The 15,521-nt window shown below is 37.0% G+C and overlaps 1 protein-coding gene across 1 annotated transcript in view; it reads right to left on the bottom strand.

Annotated features, from left to right (window-relative positions):
* LOC129781701 (uncharacterized) overlaps positions 1-13,178 on the bottom strand; it is a gene marked incomplete at its 3' end in the record, with an annotated part of 132,174 nt that extends 118,996 nt beyond the window's left edge. Inside the window, exons 1-2 of the mRNA XM_055789272.1 lie at positions 13,002-13,178; positions 3,222-3,377 (exon numbers count right to left, since the gene is read on the bottom strand). Of these exons, the coding sequence (XP_055645247.1) occupies positions 3,222-3,377; positions 13,002-13,128 (283 nt within the window). The remainder of the gene's footprint in view (positions 1-3,221; positions 3,378-13,001) is intronic.
* Between the last annotated feature and the right edge of the window lie 2,343 nt (positions 13,179-15,521).

The raw sequence follows: 15,521 nt of genomic DNA, 5'->3' as shown, positions 1-15,521 counted from the left end.
GGTTTTAAAAGTTATAGTTTCTGCAGCAAATTATTTATTGTGCATTCGTCTACATTTGAATTAAAGGTAAAACCTTGTAAAATTATATAGATTTCGATTTATAATTTTTCTCATTGATTTTTAAAGAGGTACGCGGCCACAGGAGGTTACTCAGCTGGAGGTGCTGGAACCGGGTTTTGTGCCGCTTAAAGATAATTAACTGCCACATCCGCAGCAACCGGCCTGGGAGGAACCATTCGTGCCCGAGGAATGATATTTGGTCTCACTCCGTAAGCATTGTTGATCTGCTGAACGACAATTCTGCGAGCTTTTTCCAACCGATCGGTGTTATTGTTGCGGAAACAGCCGAGTTGATATAGATAGAGCAACACTCCTACGAAAACTACCGTTAAGCATCTTGCCGGAGACGAGTATAGATATACAGGTCGGACTCGATTATATGTGATTCGATTATATACAATTTTGGACTCGATTATATACAGCTTGGAAAAAAAAATTTTTTCTAGCTTATTTCAAGAAGGAAAGGAGAGCCTTTCAGCGTTAAGGTGATGTTTAAGTGGCTATTACATGTGCAGTGGGGTAAAAATCGGGATTTTTTAAGATATTGCTTGAATTTTCACCAGGAATTGTTTAGATCGATATTGCAGCCAAATAATGAAAGATAGAAGTTGGGCGTCAAAGAACGAATTGTAGAGCGGTTAAAGAACTTCAATTTAATTGTTGCAAAACAATGTAGTTCAATTTAAAATTTTAGGATAAAATTAATAATAACACATTAAAAATTATTAACTTTGAAGTTTTTCACTTCCAAAATGTTATTAACATCCACTAATTGAGTTGTTCCACTACTAATCCTGTACTAATTTTTCTCATCTTGCAAATGAAATCATCAAAATTGTCTTCCTTAGCGTACTTTTTAATGTAGAGCCAGTTTGAAGCAACAGAGTCCGAAACAAAAAAAAACTATCTCTTCTCTGTTCTATAAAAAAAATGTGGTAATATCTAATCGTTACTGAAAATAATCTGCCAGTTCCTCTGGGAATTTAAAATTACATTCAAGTGTTTTCTATCCATGTAACACTGTGACCAAATACATTTGGTTTTGTGATTTTTCAATCAATCGCAATTAACAGAATAGCTTCTGAAGATTATTCTTCCCTATCAGTAGAATATTTCCGTATCCAATATTGGATGCATAAAACCTTGTGCATCCAACGTAACACTCTCGTTTTCGAAGTCCCCCAAATATTCATTCATTCAGAATGAATTCAGATTCAAATTCAAACAAATGATCTCTAAATCAACGATAGTCCTACGTCACCCTTGCGGTTATACCATAGATATAACCCACTTCCTGTTTTTCTTGTTGCTGATGCAGTGACGCTAACTGAAACTAGCACAATGTCGCTAGTACTAGCACAATGTCGCATAGACAAGAATTTTTACATTTTCCGGATTTTTTGCAAAAAGGGACTGCATAATAATTATGAAGAGGGTTGGCGATACAACCGAGCCTTGGGGAATTCCCCTTTCTTGGATTTTCAATGAAGATTTTGTGTTGTTGACTATGGCTCTGAGTTCTATTTTCTAGGAAACTTTTCACATAGAAACCTAGTCTTCCACGGATCACCCAGTCGAAGAGACTCTTCAATACTGGATATCTCCATGCTGATCAAATGCTTTATTTAGATAAAGTGATGCCACATCTGCGTGGTGATCTTTCTCAATAACGTCATGTACAATAGCCTGTAGATCTTCGAGGTGATCTTCTGTGCATTTTCCCGCACGAAAAGCGAACTGTCTTGGATCGAGCAGCTTATTAGACTCTAAAAAGGTCTTTAGGCGTCGATTTACTATCCTTTCTAGAACTTTTCCAACACAACTCAAAAGAGTCGAAAATTGTATAGAAGATGTTGGTTTTGACTACGTCTTTCATTTCTGTACCGGGGTGTTAGTTCAAAGTTTCTAAAACGAGAGAGTGACGCTGGACTGCAAGGTTTTGAACGTTAATACCTCTTTACCGGCTGGATGGAGTGGTATAATAATCACTTCATCCAAGAGATAAAATGTCAACGAATTATATGATTGTCACTTATCGGTTCAAAAGCTTAAAAATTGCTTTGAAAGCAAGCTATTGAAATCATAACAATCTTGCTCATTGATGATGATTGGTGATCGCAATGTGTTCCCGAACACGGTCACAAAATATAGGCACATGAAGAAACCGTGATTTGTTTTGCTCGCTTGCATGAGCTTCGTATTACGGAATGGAGGAGTAGGCATGACAATATGGGGTTGCAGTAGAAATGAACACACTTTTAAAATCAAAATTATGAATGAGAATTAATTTTCCCAAACCAAATTAGTACTCTATGTAAATGAAAATCACTTTTGCTTGCAAGTAGTGAAAAAATATCATGCAAAAATTGTGTCTCTAGATAATTTTATATTATAATGTTATGTTCTGGTGAGAATATCTGAAAAATCTGAAAATCTTTTAAATTAGGGTCATAACGACGTACGTCTAATAGGTAAATAACACCAAGAAAAAAAATTCATACAAATTTTAGCAATTTGAAACTGCTTTAAGGGCGACTGATAGAGAATAGCTGGTCTCATACAAACTAATGTCGTATCCAGATGACACCATTCCACCGTCAACGCGAAAAGCAGACATACGCAAGGCGTGAGTACTTTCACTCGCATCGGTTTCTGTTCTGCTTTCGCATGGAACAGTCATGAAAAATTGTTTGCGTATGAATGCGTCCGAGCGAAGTAATATTCGCACCCATTTACGCATTCGGCTTGGTGTTCCCGTGATGTAATCCAATAGCATCAGTTTGACTTGGTGTTCCCGTGATGTAATCCAATAGCATCAGTTTGGCTTGGTGTTCCCGTGATGTAATCCAATAGCATTTGGATCCAAAAATGGTCCAGTCGGTAATTTTTCCGATCATAGAGAACAAACTCATTGCACCACTGATACGCTCAAAATATTTCAAAAATCCAAATATTTGTCGAGTTGTTATCCAATCAATTTTAGATCGGAACCAATGACGGAGAGGTCGAGAGAGAACGTGGTTTTGGTCATAGAATACGTCAACGGCGATCGCTTCATAAGTTTTCCAACCAGTGCTTTAAACAATCTTTGGTTTTTAAATTACAACATACGAATCAACAAATTAGAAGAATAAAAAAATTGATTGTTCTATTGTACATACCTTTCAATTCATCGACAACAGACATGCTTTCATTGCTAGACAACGTATTTCCAGTATCAGAATTCTTTTGTTTTGAGCCTGTTTGTTGTGAAGGAACGTCATTTCGAATGGCTGAATTTTGTGCGATATCATCTAAAGATTTCTGGATGCAATCACCTGAAAATATACATGAGGGTAAAAAAGTATTTAATGAAAGTCATAGCCGGAAAATTACTTCATTTAATTAAAAAAAGTTAAGATAATTTAATCACAGTTGTTATCAATAACCTATTACAATGCAAATTGATTGGACAAAACACTTCAGTTTGTTTGTACTCATACATTTAGTTTACACACCGTCGGTTTCGTACAGAATCATACACGTTTTGTTTTACTTCTACAACTTTTTCGGACACGTTGCAGAGTTATGCTCACACAAACTGCGTCGTCAATCTAAGAACACACGGGAACTTCCGATCGGACACAATTTTTTCTTCACGCGAATTCTCGGGAAACAAAAACACACTTTTAGGTATAGTCTTTTTCTCTACACAAGCCAAAGGATAACTTCAAAAACACACAGCCCTCGGTTGAGTGCAATTTACGGCTGGAATTTTGCAATCGGCTGACTGCACACAAAAATTTTGAAGGTAGCACGGAAGCGGGATCGGTTGAGCCAACACGATGTAATCACCTAAGACAAGACGTGACAACTGGCTTCTTACTCTTCTTTCTGCATTTTCTTCGACCAAGTGCTAGATAACAGGGAAGCGAGATGTGAAGGTTGCCAAATGTTATAAAATTTCGGAAGATTATTTTCCCATGAAAAACATGTGTTCTTCGTATCATGTATTTTCTGAGTTGCATAATTTTTTTTGTATTAATCTTCCGACCGAATATCACATATTTTAAACAATAAGTATTTTCCTGTTATTTTGGTATCCAAAAAATAAAATGTGAAGAGATAAAGAAAACTAGAAAACGTAGATTTGATAGTAGGTGTATGATATGTTGACATATATGAATTAAATTCAAAGTTCATTTTATTTATCAAGAGATTACGGGCCTTACCGTTTACACTTCAAGATGAAAACGGAATGGACGACACGCCATGAAATTTCGTTTTACGAGTTAGAGAAAATGATGGGTTTTCAGGTAGAATGAACACTCTTCAAATAGAAATTATGAATGAAAATTAACTTCTCCGTATCATATTAGTGTTGATTGTGAATGGAAAACTTTGCTTTCTTCATTTGGTAAAATAATCTCGTACAAAAATTGTGTCTGAAGATAATTTTATATTATAATGAGTAGTTTTAGTGAGAATATCGCAAAGTGTATAGAAAACAGGTCAAGTTAGGGTAAGAAAGACGTTCTTCAAGTAAATAAATAACGCCAAGTAAAAATTTTCATTCAGGTTTTAACAATTTAAAAGTGCCTTCGGGCCGAGTAGTAAGACTTGTTAAAAGCTTATTTCGTTTCCAGATATCGATACCGTATCTCTGTCATCGCGGATAAACTTCAATTCGTTTTTACCGTGGAGTGTATACGGAAATAAGGCCTTATAATTTAACTTTGATATCGTTCAAATACTAACAGTACTGAAATATTGATAAAATCATACATTCCCAAATAATAACATAGCGTTTATTCAGGTTTTTTTTCTGTAGGTATGTATGGTTTATTCAAGTTCCAATATGATTTTAAATACTTTTCTGCTGCGTTGGTTGTTATTTGTTATTAGATTATAATTATATTGCTAACTGCTTTACGGTTGGAAAATAATTGAATGCTCTTCTCTGTTAGGTCGCTGCTATTATGCTATGCTAGATGGCAAAATAATCCCGAAAAGATGTAGGGTGGAAATTCCGATGCAATGTTTCCTTCTCTTCGGGAACACCGGACGTAATAGAAACGAAAATATACAAAAAAAATCCATTATAGAAATTATCGCTAAATTGAAATGTGAATGCAACAATTATTCAATTTTGAATATATTTGGCAACATATTTATCTTTGTTAATTTTGTTTGCAAGTGGTCCGAGTTTGACAGAAGTGGTGGTCCGGAATCGGCCCCCTATTGTCATGTCTCGTCTCAGGCTTCGTTTATTGCGATAGTTGCACCGTATTCGTTCGATTAATAATTGATTTCTGTATCGGGGATCACTAGTCACCAATATATACACAGTAGAATATAAATTGAAGCATTGTTTGTTTACAATGACATAAAGCTGCAAGGTCATCACCTGGTCTTATAGAAGGAGGAAGGAGAATAGAAGGAGTTACAGTATTGCTGTACGAATTTTCAAACGCGTTTTTCTCAAAACCATGTTTTTCAATTGGTGGTATCAATATATCAGGATCTACTCGACCGATTTGGCTGATATTTTTTATCAGCATTTAAAAATTAATTATCTAAAGCGTTACATGCCGTTTTGACGTAGAACTACGTCTTTCATTAAGGGTGCCAAATCAGAAAACAGGTCACGTTTTTATGAAATAAAGTTAATGTTAATAACTATTTTTGCCGCGAACAGATTTTGGCGATTTACATACTAAACGAATCGGAAATTCCCTAAGATTTGTTTAATATGCTATACATTGGAATCTCCTGGTTCGTAAATGGTTAAAATTCATGAAAACTTTAAGCGTTTTCATTTTTCCTTACATTTGTTCTGTCCATTTGCGTGCTTTCCAGAACAGAGCTGTCAATAACGAGCATTGAAGGGGAAATCGTAGGATTTAAAGTCTCCGCGAACAGAGGAAAAGAAGAAGATTGAAGGGGAACACTTGCCTAGAGTATAAACAGTGGATCTCGCTGAGGCAAACTTTTATCATTCCACTCCGACCGTCGACAGAGACGGACGTGTTTGGAGCTCCATTCATTACCTGATTTTTAAAAAGCTATTTATTTCTCTTTTCAGATTGTCTACCTGCGATTCATCAACTACCTGTCTGCCCTTGAGGACTACAACAATGGGGAAAACCCGGTCGACCGACCCAGGCATACCACATGGCACCAACAAACGACATCGATCGGACACCGGCAAGGAGCCAATATTAGAAAGAAACCGCTATGCTTTATTGGATGGCCATACCGAGGAGGAACCAACTACCGAGAAAGTAAATGTAGAGAAAAAGGTGAAAGTACCACCTTATTTTACAACATCGAGAGATATAGGAACTTTGAGGTCTGAACTGCTGGCGCTGAAATTGCAGCCAGTTTTTAAAATATGCAGCATCGGGATTAAAATCACTAGTCCCAACCTGGAGCAATATAAAATAATTGGATCATACCTGAAATCAAAAAATCATGAGTTTTACACTCACGATACGCCGTCTGAAAAACCATTTAAGGTGGTGTTGCGAGGTCTTCCTGCTATTGAGTTGGAGGATATTAAAAAAGATCTGGAACAATCATACAATATTCAGCCGTTAGCTGTATATCGGATGACTAGGCATAAAACGCCAGACAATGGGTATTCCAATGTTTTGTACCTGATCCACTTCAAGAAAGGATCAGCCAACATAACTCGCATAAGAGAAATCAGTGAGATCTTCAACATCTCGGTACAATGGGACCGATACAAACCTCAACATCGGGATGAAACGCAATGTTCAAATTGCCTTGGTTTCGGACACGGAACAAGAAACTGTCACATGAAAACTCGTTGTGGCAAGTGTGCTGCTGACCACCTAACAAGCACTTGCAGCCTTCCAGAAAAAGAACCTCGCAAATGCGTTAACTGTGGCGAAAGTCACCAAGCCACCAGCCGTAGCTGCACAAAACGTGCGGATTTTAAACGTATCTGGAAGCAAGCTACTGATAAAACACAGAATAGGAAGAAGGTTCCAGAATTTACTGACAAAGAGTTCCCTCCAATGGTTTCTCGCACGATTCCTGTTCTTCCTCCTCTTCCACTTCCTACAGGTCGCCCCCAAACGGCCTCTTCTAGCGAAAAGCCAAAAAAGGAGCAACCGAGCTATAGTAAGGTTGCAGCTATTGGTTTATCACCTACACCAAAACCTTCACCTCATTCCTCTTCTACTGAGGAGCTTTATAGCATGCAAGAACTTGCAACCCTGTTCTTGAACTAGATCGACAGACTAGAAGTTGTCGCAACCAACAGGAACAAGTACAAGTTATGCTACATTTTTATTATAACCATGGATCGGTCATCTCTAAGGCTAATTAATTGGAATGCCTGCTCTCTTAAGAGTAAGCTTATCGAGTTCACTGACTTCCTGGTGACAAACAGCATCGACGTAGCTATCGTTACTGAGACGCATCTTAAACCGAATATTAATATTCGAGTCCCGAATTATCGTCTATTGAGAATGGATCGTGCTGGTTCTGGTGGAGGAGGTGTTGCCTTAGCCATCAGAAATAACATCAGATATCGACTTTTGCCGTGTCTGAAACTCAACATCATCGAAGCTATTGGGGCGGAAATCACAACATCGATTGGGTCTATTATCGTGATTGCGGTCTACTATCCCAAACAGACGTCAATCAGAGATGGCTCAGCGTTGCTTCTTAAAAACGATAGCATCAAGCTAACACGAAGGCAGTCGAAATACGTCATCGGCGGGGACATTAATGCTCGACATCAGTCCTGGGGAAACCAAAGGAGGAATCAATATGGAGTGACTCTAAATGATGATCTACAGTGTGGGCGCTACAGGATTCTTAGTCCAGCGACCCCTACTCGCATTTCTCGTTCTGGAGTACATTCCATAATTGATTTCTTCATTACCAACATGGATCGCCACATCGGTGATCCTATTGCCCTTAACGAGTTGAGATCGGATCACTTCCCAGTGATGGTTGAATTGGGAGTGAATGTCGTAGTCAGGAGGCCACAATGTAGACGGGACCATCATCGTGCGAATTGGGTGGAATTCCAGCAGCTTATTGACAACAACATTGATCTCAATCAACCTCTTGAATCTCCCGAAGATATCGAAGCAACAGTCAGCTCTATTCAAACTGCAGTTATTCAGGCTCGCCAAAACCACATCCCAGAAACGATTCAGGTGAGTGACTCTGTTCAAATTGATTCCATTACTAAACATTTGATTAGGCTTCGGAACCTCTATCGAAGGCAGTACCAACGTACTGGTATTCGAGAGAGGAAACGACAGTATAATCAGTTAACCAAGGTTATCCAGGCCAGAATGATTGATCTCCGTAACAAAAAATTCGCAAAAGATATTAGTAAACTTCCGAATAACTCCAAGCCTTTTTGGAGGCTCGCTAAAATTCTCAAGACCAAGTCTAATCCTATTCCTCCTCTTCTTCAACCTGACAATTCAGAACGATTGATAACACCTGCCGAAAAGGCTAATGCAATTGGCAACCATTTCGCTAGTTCACACAATCTTGGCCAGAACATTACAAGTCCATTTGAAGCTTCGGCGAATGATACTGTAAGGGCTATTGACAATATCCATTCTGTACCTCAAGAGAGTGAAATCATCTCGACTGCAGAGGTTATCTCGGTTATACGCTCGTTGAAGAATATGAAGGCCCCCGGCTTCGACAGTATATTTAACATTGAGTTGAAACATCTTAGTAACAACTTATATGAAATTATGACTACTGTCTTCAACAGATGTCTATCACTTGGCTACTTCCCCTCGAGTTGGAAGTTGGCAAAAGTGATCCCGATACTAAAACCCGGAAAAGATCCTTCTTCTTCAAAGAGCTATCGACCAATTAGCCTTCTCCCAGCATTTTCGAAAGTATTCGAAAAAATTATATTAACGCGCATTCTTGCTTTTGCAGATGAGCACAATATATTTTTGGATGAGCAGTTTGGATTCCGAAAAGGTCACTCTACAATTCACCAGCTTCGTAGAGTATACAATATAATCAGACGAAACAAGTCAGTTTCAAAATCATCTGCCATGGCACTTCTTGATGTTGAAAAAGCATTTGATAATGTTTGGCATAATGGTCTCATTTACAAGCTTCAGAACTTTGGTTTTCCTACATACTTGATAAAAATTATAAAAAATTATCTTTCTGATAGAGCGTTCAATGTTTCTATAAACAATATTTCATCAGAGAAATTCATTGTGAATGCAGGTGTTCCTCAAGGATCCATCTTGGGACCAATTCTTTTCAATATCTACACTTCATGCTTGGTTTTAAAGTCTGTGTTAGGGAACATTTTTCGATGAGAACAAAAGTCCCCCTACTTTCATGTATTTGCAATGCCGATTTCCCCAAGGCTGCTTGGTTTTGATGGCTGTGTTAGGGAAACCGTAAATCGGGCCAATCAGAACGATGCAGTTAGGGCGTTTAGATAACGCCTAATATTTTACAGTTATTCAATTGTTTATCTAATGAAAAACAACATTTTGTTAGTTGCGATAGATGCGTAGAAATATTCCCTATCAAGTGATGCAAACATCTCTCCTATCCAGTAAGAAATGTTCGAGCTATAAGCATTCGAAATCTTTCATTTTTTCCTGCATGTTCTGTGTTTAGGTTTTCATTTTACCCTCCATATATTCCGGTTATACGTAGTCCCACGTCAAAACGGCAAATGGTTTTAAAAGTTATAGTTTCTGCAGCAAATTATTTATTGTGCATTCGTCTACATTCGAATTAAAGGTAAAACCTTGTAAAATTATATAGATTTCAATTTATAATTTTTCTCATTGATTTTTAAAGAGGTAAGCGGCCACAGGAGGTTACTCAGCTGGAGGTGCTGGAACCGGGTTTTGTGCCGCTTAAAGATAATTAACTGCCACATCCGCAGCAACCGGCCTGGGAGGAACCATTCGTGCCCGAGGAATGATATTTGGTCTCACTCCGTAAGCATTGTTGATCTGCTGAACGACAATTCTGCGAGCTTTTTCCAACCGATCGGTGTTATTGTTGCGGAAACAGCCGAGTTGATATAGATAGAGCAACACTCCTACGAAAACTACCGTTAAGCATCTTGCCGGAGACGAGTACAGGTCGGACTCGATTATATGTGATTCGATTATATACAATTTTGGACTCGATTATAAACAGCTTGGAAAAAAAATTTTTTCTAGCTTATTTCAAGAAGGAAAGGAAAGCCTTTCAGCGTTAAGGTGATGTTTAAGTGGCTATTACATGTGCAGTGGGGTAAAAATCGGGATTTTTTAAGATATTGCTTGAATTTTCACCAGGAATTGTTTAGATCGATATTGCAGCCAAATAATGAAAGATAGAAGTTGGGCGTCAAAGAACGAATTGTAGAGCGGTTAAAGAACTTCAATTTAATTGTTGCAAAACAATGTAGTTCAATTTAAAATTTTAGGATAAAATTAATAATAACACATTAAAAATTATTAACTTTGAAGTTTTTCACTTCCAAAATGTTATTAACATCCACTAATTGAGTTGTTCCACTACTAATCCTGTACTAATTTTTCTCATCTTGCAAATGAAATCATCAAAATTGTCTTCCTTAGCGTACTTTTTAATGTAGAGCCAGTTTGAAGCAACAGAGTCCGAAACAAAAAAAAACTATCTCTTCTCTGTTCTATAAACAAAATGTGGTAATATCTAATCGTTACTGAAAATAATCTGCCAGTTCCTCTGGGAATTTAAAATAACATTCAAGTGAAAGAGTTTATTTTAATGTTTTCTATCCATGTAACACTGTGACCAAATACATTTGGTTTTGTGATTTTTCAATCAATCGCAATTAACAGAATAGCTTCTGAAGATTATTCTTCACTATCAGTAGAATATTTCCGTATCCAATATTGGATGCATAAAACCTTGTGCATCCAACGTAACACTCTCGTTTTCGAAGTCCCCCAAATATTCATTCATTCAGAATGAATTCAGATTCAAATTCAAACAAATGATCTCTAAATCAACGATAGTCCTACGTCACCCTTGCGGTTATACCATAGATATAACCCACTTCCTGTTTTTCTTGTTGCTGATGCAGTGACGCTAACTGAAACTAGCACAATGTCGCTAGTACTAGCACAATGTCGCATAGACAAGAATTTTTACATTTTCCGGATTTTTTGCAAAAAGGGACTGCATAATAATTATGAAGAGGGTTGGCGATACAACCGAGCCTTGGGGAATTCCCCTTTCTTGGATTTTCAATGAAGATTTTGTGTTGTTGACTATGGCTCTGAGTTCTATTTTCTAGGAAACTTTTCACATAGAAACCTAGTCTTCCACGGATCACCCAGTCGAAGAGACTCTTCAATACTGGATATCTCCATGCTGATCAAATGCTTTACTTAGATAAAGTGATGCCACATCTGCGTGGTGATCTTTCTCAATAACGTCATGTACAATAGCCTGTAGATCTTCGAGGTGATCTTCTGTGCATTTTCCCGCACGAAAAGCGAACTGTCTTGGATCGAGCAGCTTATTAGACTCTAAAAAGGTCTTTAGGCGTCGATTTACTATCCTTTCTAGAACTTTTCCAACACAACTCAAAAGAGTCGAAAATTGTATAGAAGATGTTGGTTTTGACTACGTCTTTCATTTCTGTACCGGGGTGTTAGTTCAAAGTTTCTAAAACGAGAGAGTGACGCTGGACTGCAAGGTTTTGAACGTTAATACCTCTTTACCGGCTGGATGGAGTGGTATAATAATCACTTCATCCAAGAGATAAAATGTCAACGAATTATATGATTGTCACTTATCGGTTCAAAAGCTTAAAAATTGCTTTGAAAGCAAGCTATTGAAATCATAACAATCTTGCTCATTGATGATGATTGGTGATCGCAATGTGTTCCCGAACACGGTCACAAAATATAGGCACATGAAGAAACCGTGATTTGTTTTGCTCGCTTGCATGAGTGTTTGGGCATTGAGCTTCGTATTACGGAATGGAGGAGTAGGCATGACAATATGGGGTTGCAGTAGAAATGAACACACTTTTAAAATCAAAATTATGAATGAGAATTAATTTTCCCAAACCAAATTAGTACTCTATGTAAATGAAAATCACTTTTGCTTGCAAGTAGTGAAAAAATATCATGCAAAAATTGTGTCTCTAGATAATTTTATATTATAATGTTATGTTCTGGTGAGAATATCTGAAAAATCTGAAAATCGTTTAAATTAGGGTCATAACGACGTACGTCTAATAGGTAAATAACACCAAGAAAAAAATTTCAAACAAATTTTAGCAATTTAAAACTGCTTTAAGGGCGACTGATAGAGAATAGCTGGTCTCATACAAACTAATGTCGTATCCAGATGACACCATTCCACCGTCAACGCGAAAAGCAGACATACGCAAGGCGTGAGTACTTTCACTCGCATCGGTTTCTGTTCTGCTTTCGCATGGAACAGTCATGAAAAATTGTTTGCGTATGAATGCGTCCGAGCGAAGTAATATTCGCACCCATTTACGCATTCGGCTTGGTGTTCCCGTGATGTAATCCAATAGCATCAGTTTGGCTTGGTGTTCCCGTGATGTAATCCAATAGCATCAGTTTGGCTTGGTGTTCCCGTGATGTAATCCAATAGCATTTGGATCCAAAAATGGTCCAGTCGGTAATTTTTCCGATCATAGAGAACAAACTCATTGCACCACTGATACGCTCAAAATATTTCAAAAATCCAAATATTTGTCGAGTTGTTATCCAATCAATTTTAGATCGGAACCAATGACGGAGAGGTCGAGAGAGAACGCGGTTTTGGTCATAGAATACGTCAACGGCGATCGCTTCATAAGTTTTCCAACCAGTGCTTTAAACAATCTTTGGTTTTTAAATTACAACATACGAATCAACAAATTAGAAGAATAAAAAAATTGATTGTTCTATTGTACATACCTTTCAATTCATCGACAACAGACATGCTTCTGATACTGGAAATACGTTGTCTAGCAATGGCTAGACAACGTATTTCCAGTATCAGAATTCTTTTGTTTTGAGCCTGTTTGTTGTGAAGGAACGTCATTTCGAATGGTTGAATTTTGTGCGATATCGTCTAAAGATTTCTGGATGCAATCACCTGAAAATATACATGAGGGTAAAAAAGTATTTAATGAAAGTCATAGCCGGAAAATTACTTCATTTAATTAAAAAAAGTTAAGATAATTTAATCACAGTTGTTATCAATAACCTATTACAATGCAAATTGATTGGACAAAACACTTCAGTTTGTTTGTACTCATACATTTAGTTTACACACCGTCGGTTTCGTACAGAATCATACACGTTTTGTTTTACTTCTACAACTTTTTCGGACACGTTGCAGAGTTATGCAACTAAGGACACACGGGAACTTCCGATCGGACACAATTTTTTCTTCACGCGAATTCTCGGGAAACAAAAACACACTTTTAGGTATAGTCTTTTTCTCTACACAAGCCAAAGGATAACTTCAAAAACACACAGCCCTCGGTTGAGTGCAATTTACGGCTGGAATTTTGCAATCGGCTGACTGCACACAAAAATTTTGAAGGTAGCAACGGAAGCGGGATCGGTTGAGCCAACACGATGTAATCACCTAAGACAAGACGTGACAACTGGCTTCTTACTCTTCTTTCTGCATTTTCTTCGACCAAGTGCTAGATAACAGGGAAGCGAGATGTGAAGGTTGCCAAATGTTATAAAATTTCGGAAGATTATTTTCCCATGAAAAACATGTGTTCTTCGTATCATGTATTTTCTGAGTTGCATAATTTTTTTTGTATTAATCTTCCGACCGAATATCACATATTTTAAACAATAAGTATTTTCCTGTTATTTTGGTATCCAAAAAATAAAATGTGAAGAGATAAAGAAAACTAGAAAACGTAGATTTGATAGTAGGTGTATGATATGTTGACATATATGAATTAAATTCAAAGTTCATTTTATTTATCAAGAGATTACGGGCCTTACCGTTTACACTTCAAGATGAAAACGGAATGGACGACACGCCATGAAATTTCGTTTTACGAGTTAGAGAAAATGATGGGTTTTCAGGTAGAATGAACACTCTTCAAATAGAAATTATGAATGAAAATTAACTTCTCCGTATCATATTAGTGTTGATTGTGAATGGAAAACTTTGCTTTCTTCATTTGGTAAAATAATCTCGTACAAAAATTGTATCTGAAGATAATTTTATATTATAATGAGTAGTTTTAGTGAGAATATCGCAAAGTGTATAGAAAACAGGTCAAGTTAGGGTAAGAAAGACGTTCTTCAAGTAAATAAATAACGCCAAGTAAAAATTTTCATTCAGGTTTTAACAATTTAAAAGTGCCTTCGGGCCGAGTAGTAAGACTTGTTAAAAGCTTATTTCGTTTCCAGATATCGATACCGTATCTCTGTCATCGCGGATAAACTTCAATTCGTTTTTACCGTGGAGTGTATACGGAAATAAGGCCTTATAATTTAACTTTGATATCGTTCAAATACTAACAGTACTGAAATATTGATAAAATCATACATTCCCAAATAATAACATAGCGTTTATTCAGGTTTTTTTTCTGTAGGTATGTATGGTTTATTCAAGTTCCAATATGATTTTAAATACTTTTCTGCTGCGTTGGTTGTTATTTGTTATTAGATTATAATTATATTGCTAACTGCTTTACGGTTGGAAAATAATTGAATGCTCTTCTCTGTTAGGTCGCTGCTATTATGCTATGCTAGATGGCAAAATAATCCCGAAAAGATGTAGGGTGGAAATTCCGATGCAATGTTTCCTTCTCTTCGGGAACACCGGACGTAATAGAAACGAAAATATACAAAAAAAATCCATTATAGAAATTATCGCTAAATTGAAATGTGAATGCAACAATTATTCAATTTTGAATATATTTGGCAACATATTTATCTTTGTTAATTTTGTTTGCAAGTGGTCCGAGTTTGACAGAAGTGGTGGTCCGGAATCGGCCCCCTATTGTCATGTCTCGTCTCAGGCTTCGTTTATTGCGATAGTTGCACCGTATTCGTTCGATTAATAATTGATTTCTGTATCGGGGATCACTAGTCACCAATATATACACAGTAGAATATAAATTGAAGCATTGTTTGTTTACAATGACATAAAGCTGCAAGGTCATCACCTGGTCTTATAGAAGGAGGAAGGAGAATAGAAGGAGTTACAGTATTGCTGTACGAATTTTCAAACGCGTTTTTCTCAAAACCATGTTTTTCAATTGGTGGTATCAATATATCAGGATCTACTCGACCGATTTGGCTGATATTTTTTATCAGCATTTAAAAATTAATTATCTAAAGCGTTACATGCCGTTTTGACGTAGAACTACGTCTTTCATTAAGGGTGCCAAATCAGAAAACAGGTCACGTTTTTATGAAATAAAGTTAATGTTAATAACTATTTTTGCCGCGAAC

This window comes from Toxorhynchites rutilus, unplaced genomic scaffold (genome assembly GCF_029784135.1).
Source record: "Toxorhynchites rutilus septentrionalis strain SRP unplaced genomic scaffold, ASM2978413v1 HiC_scaffold_17, whole genome shotgun sequence".
In the NCBI taxonomy this organism is placed as follows: Eukaryota; Metazoa; Arthropoda; class Insecta; order Diptera; family Culicidae; genus Toxorhynchites; species Toxorhynchites rutilus.
This window is presented reverse-complemented; position numbering and strand designations above follow the sequence as displayed.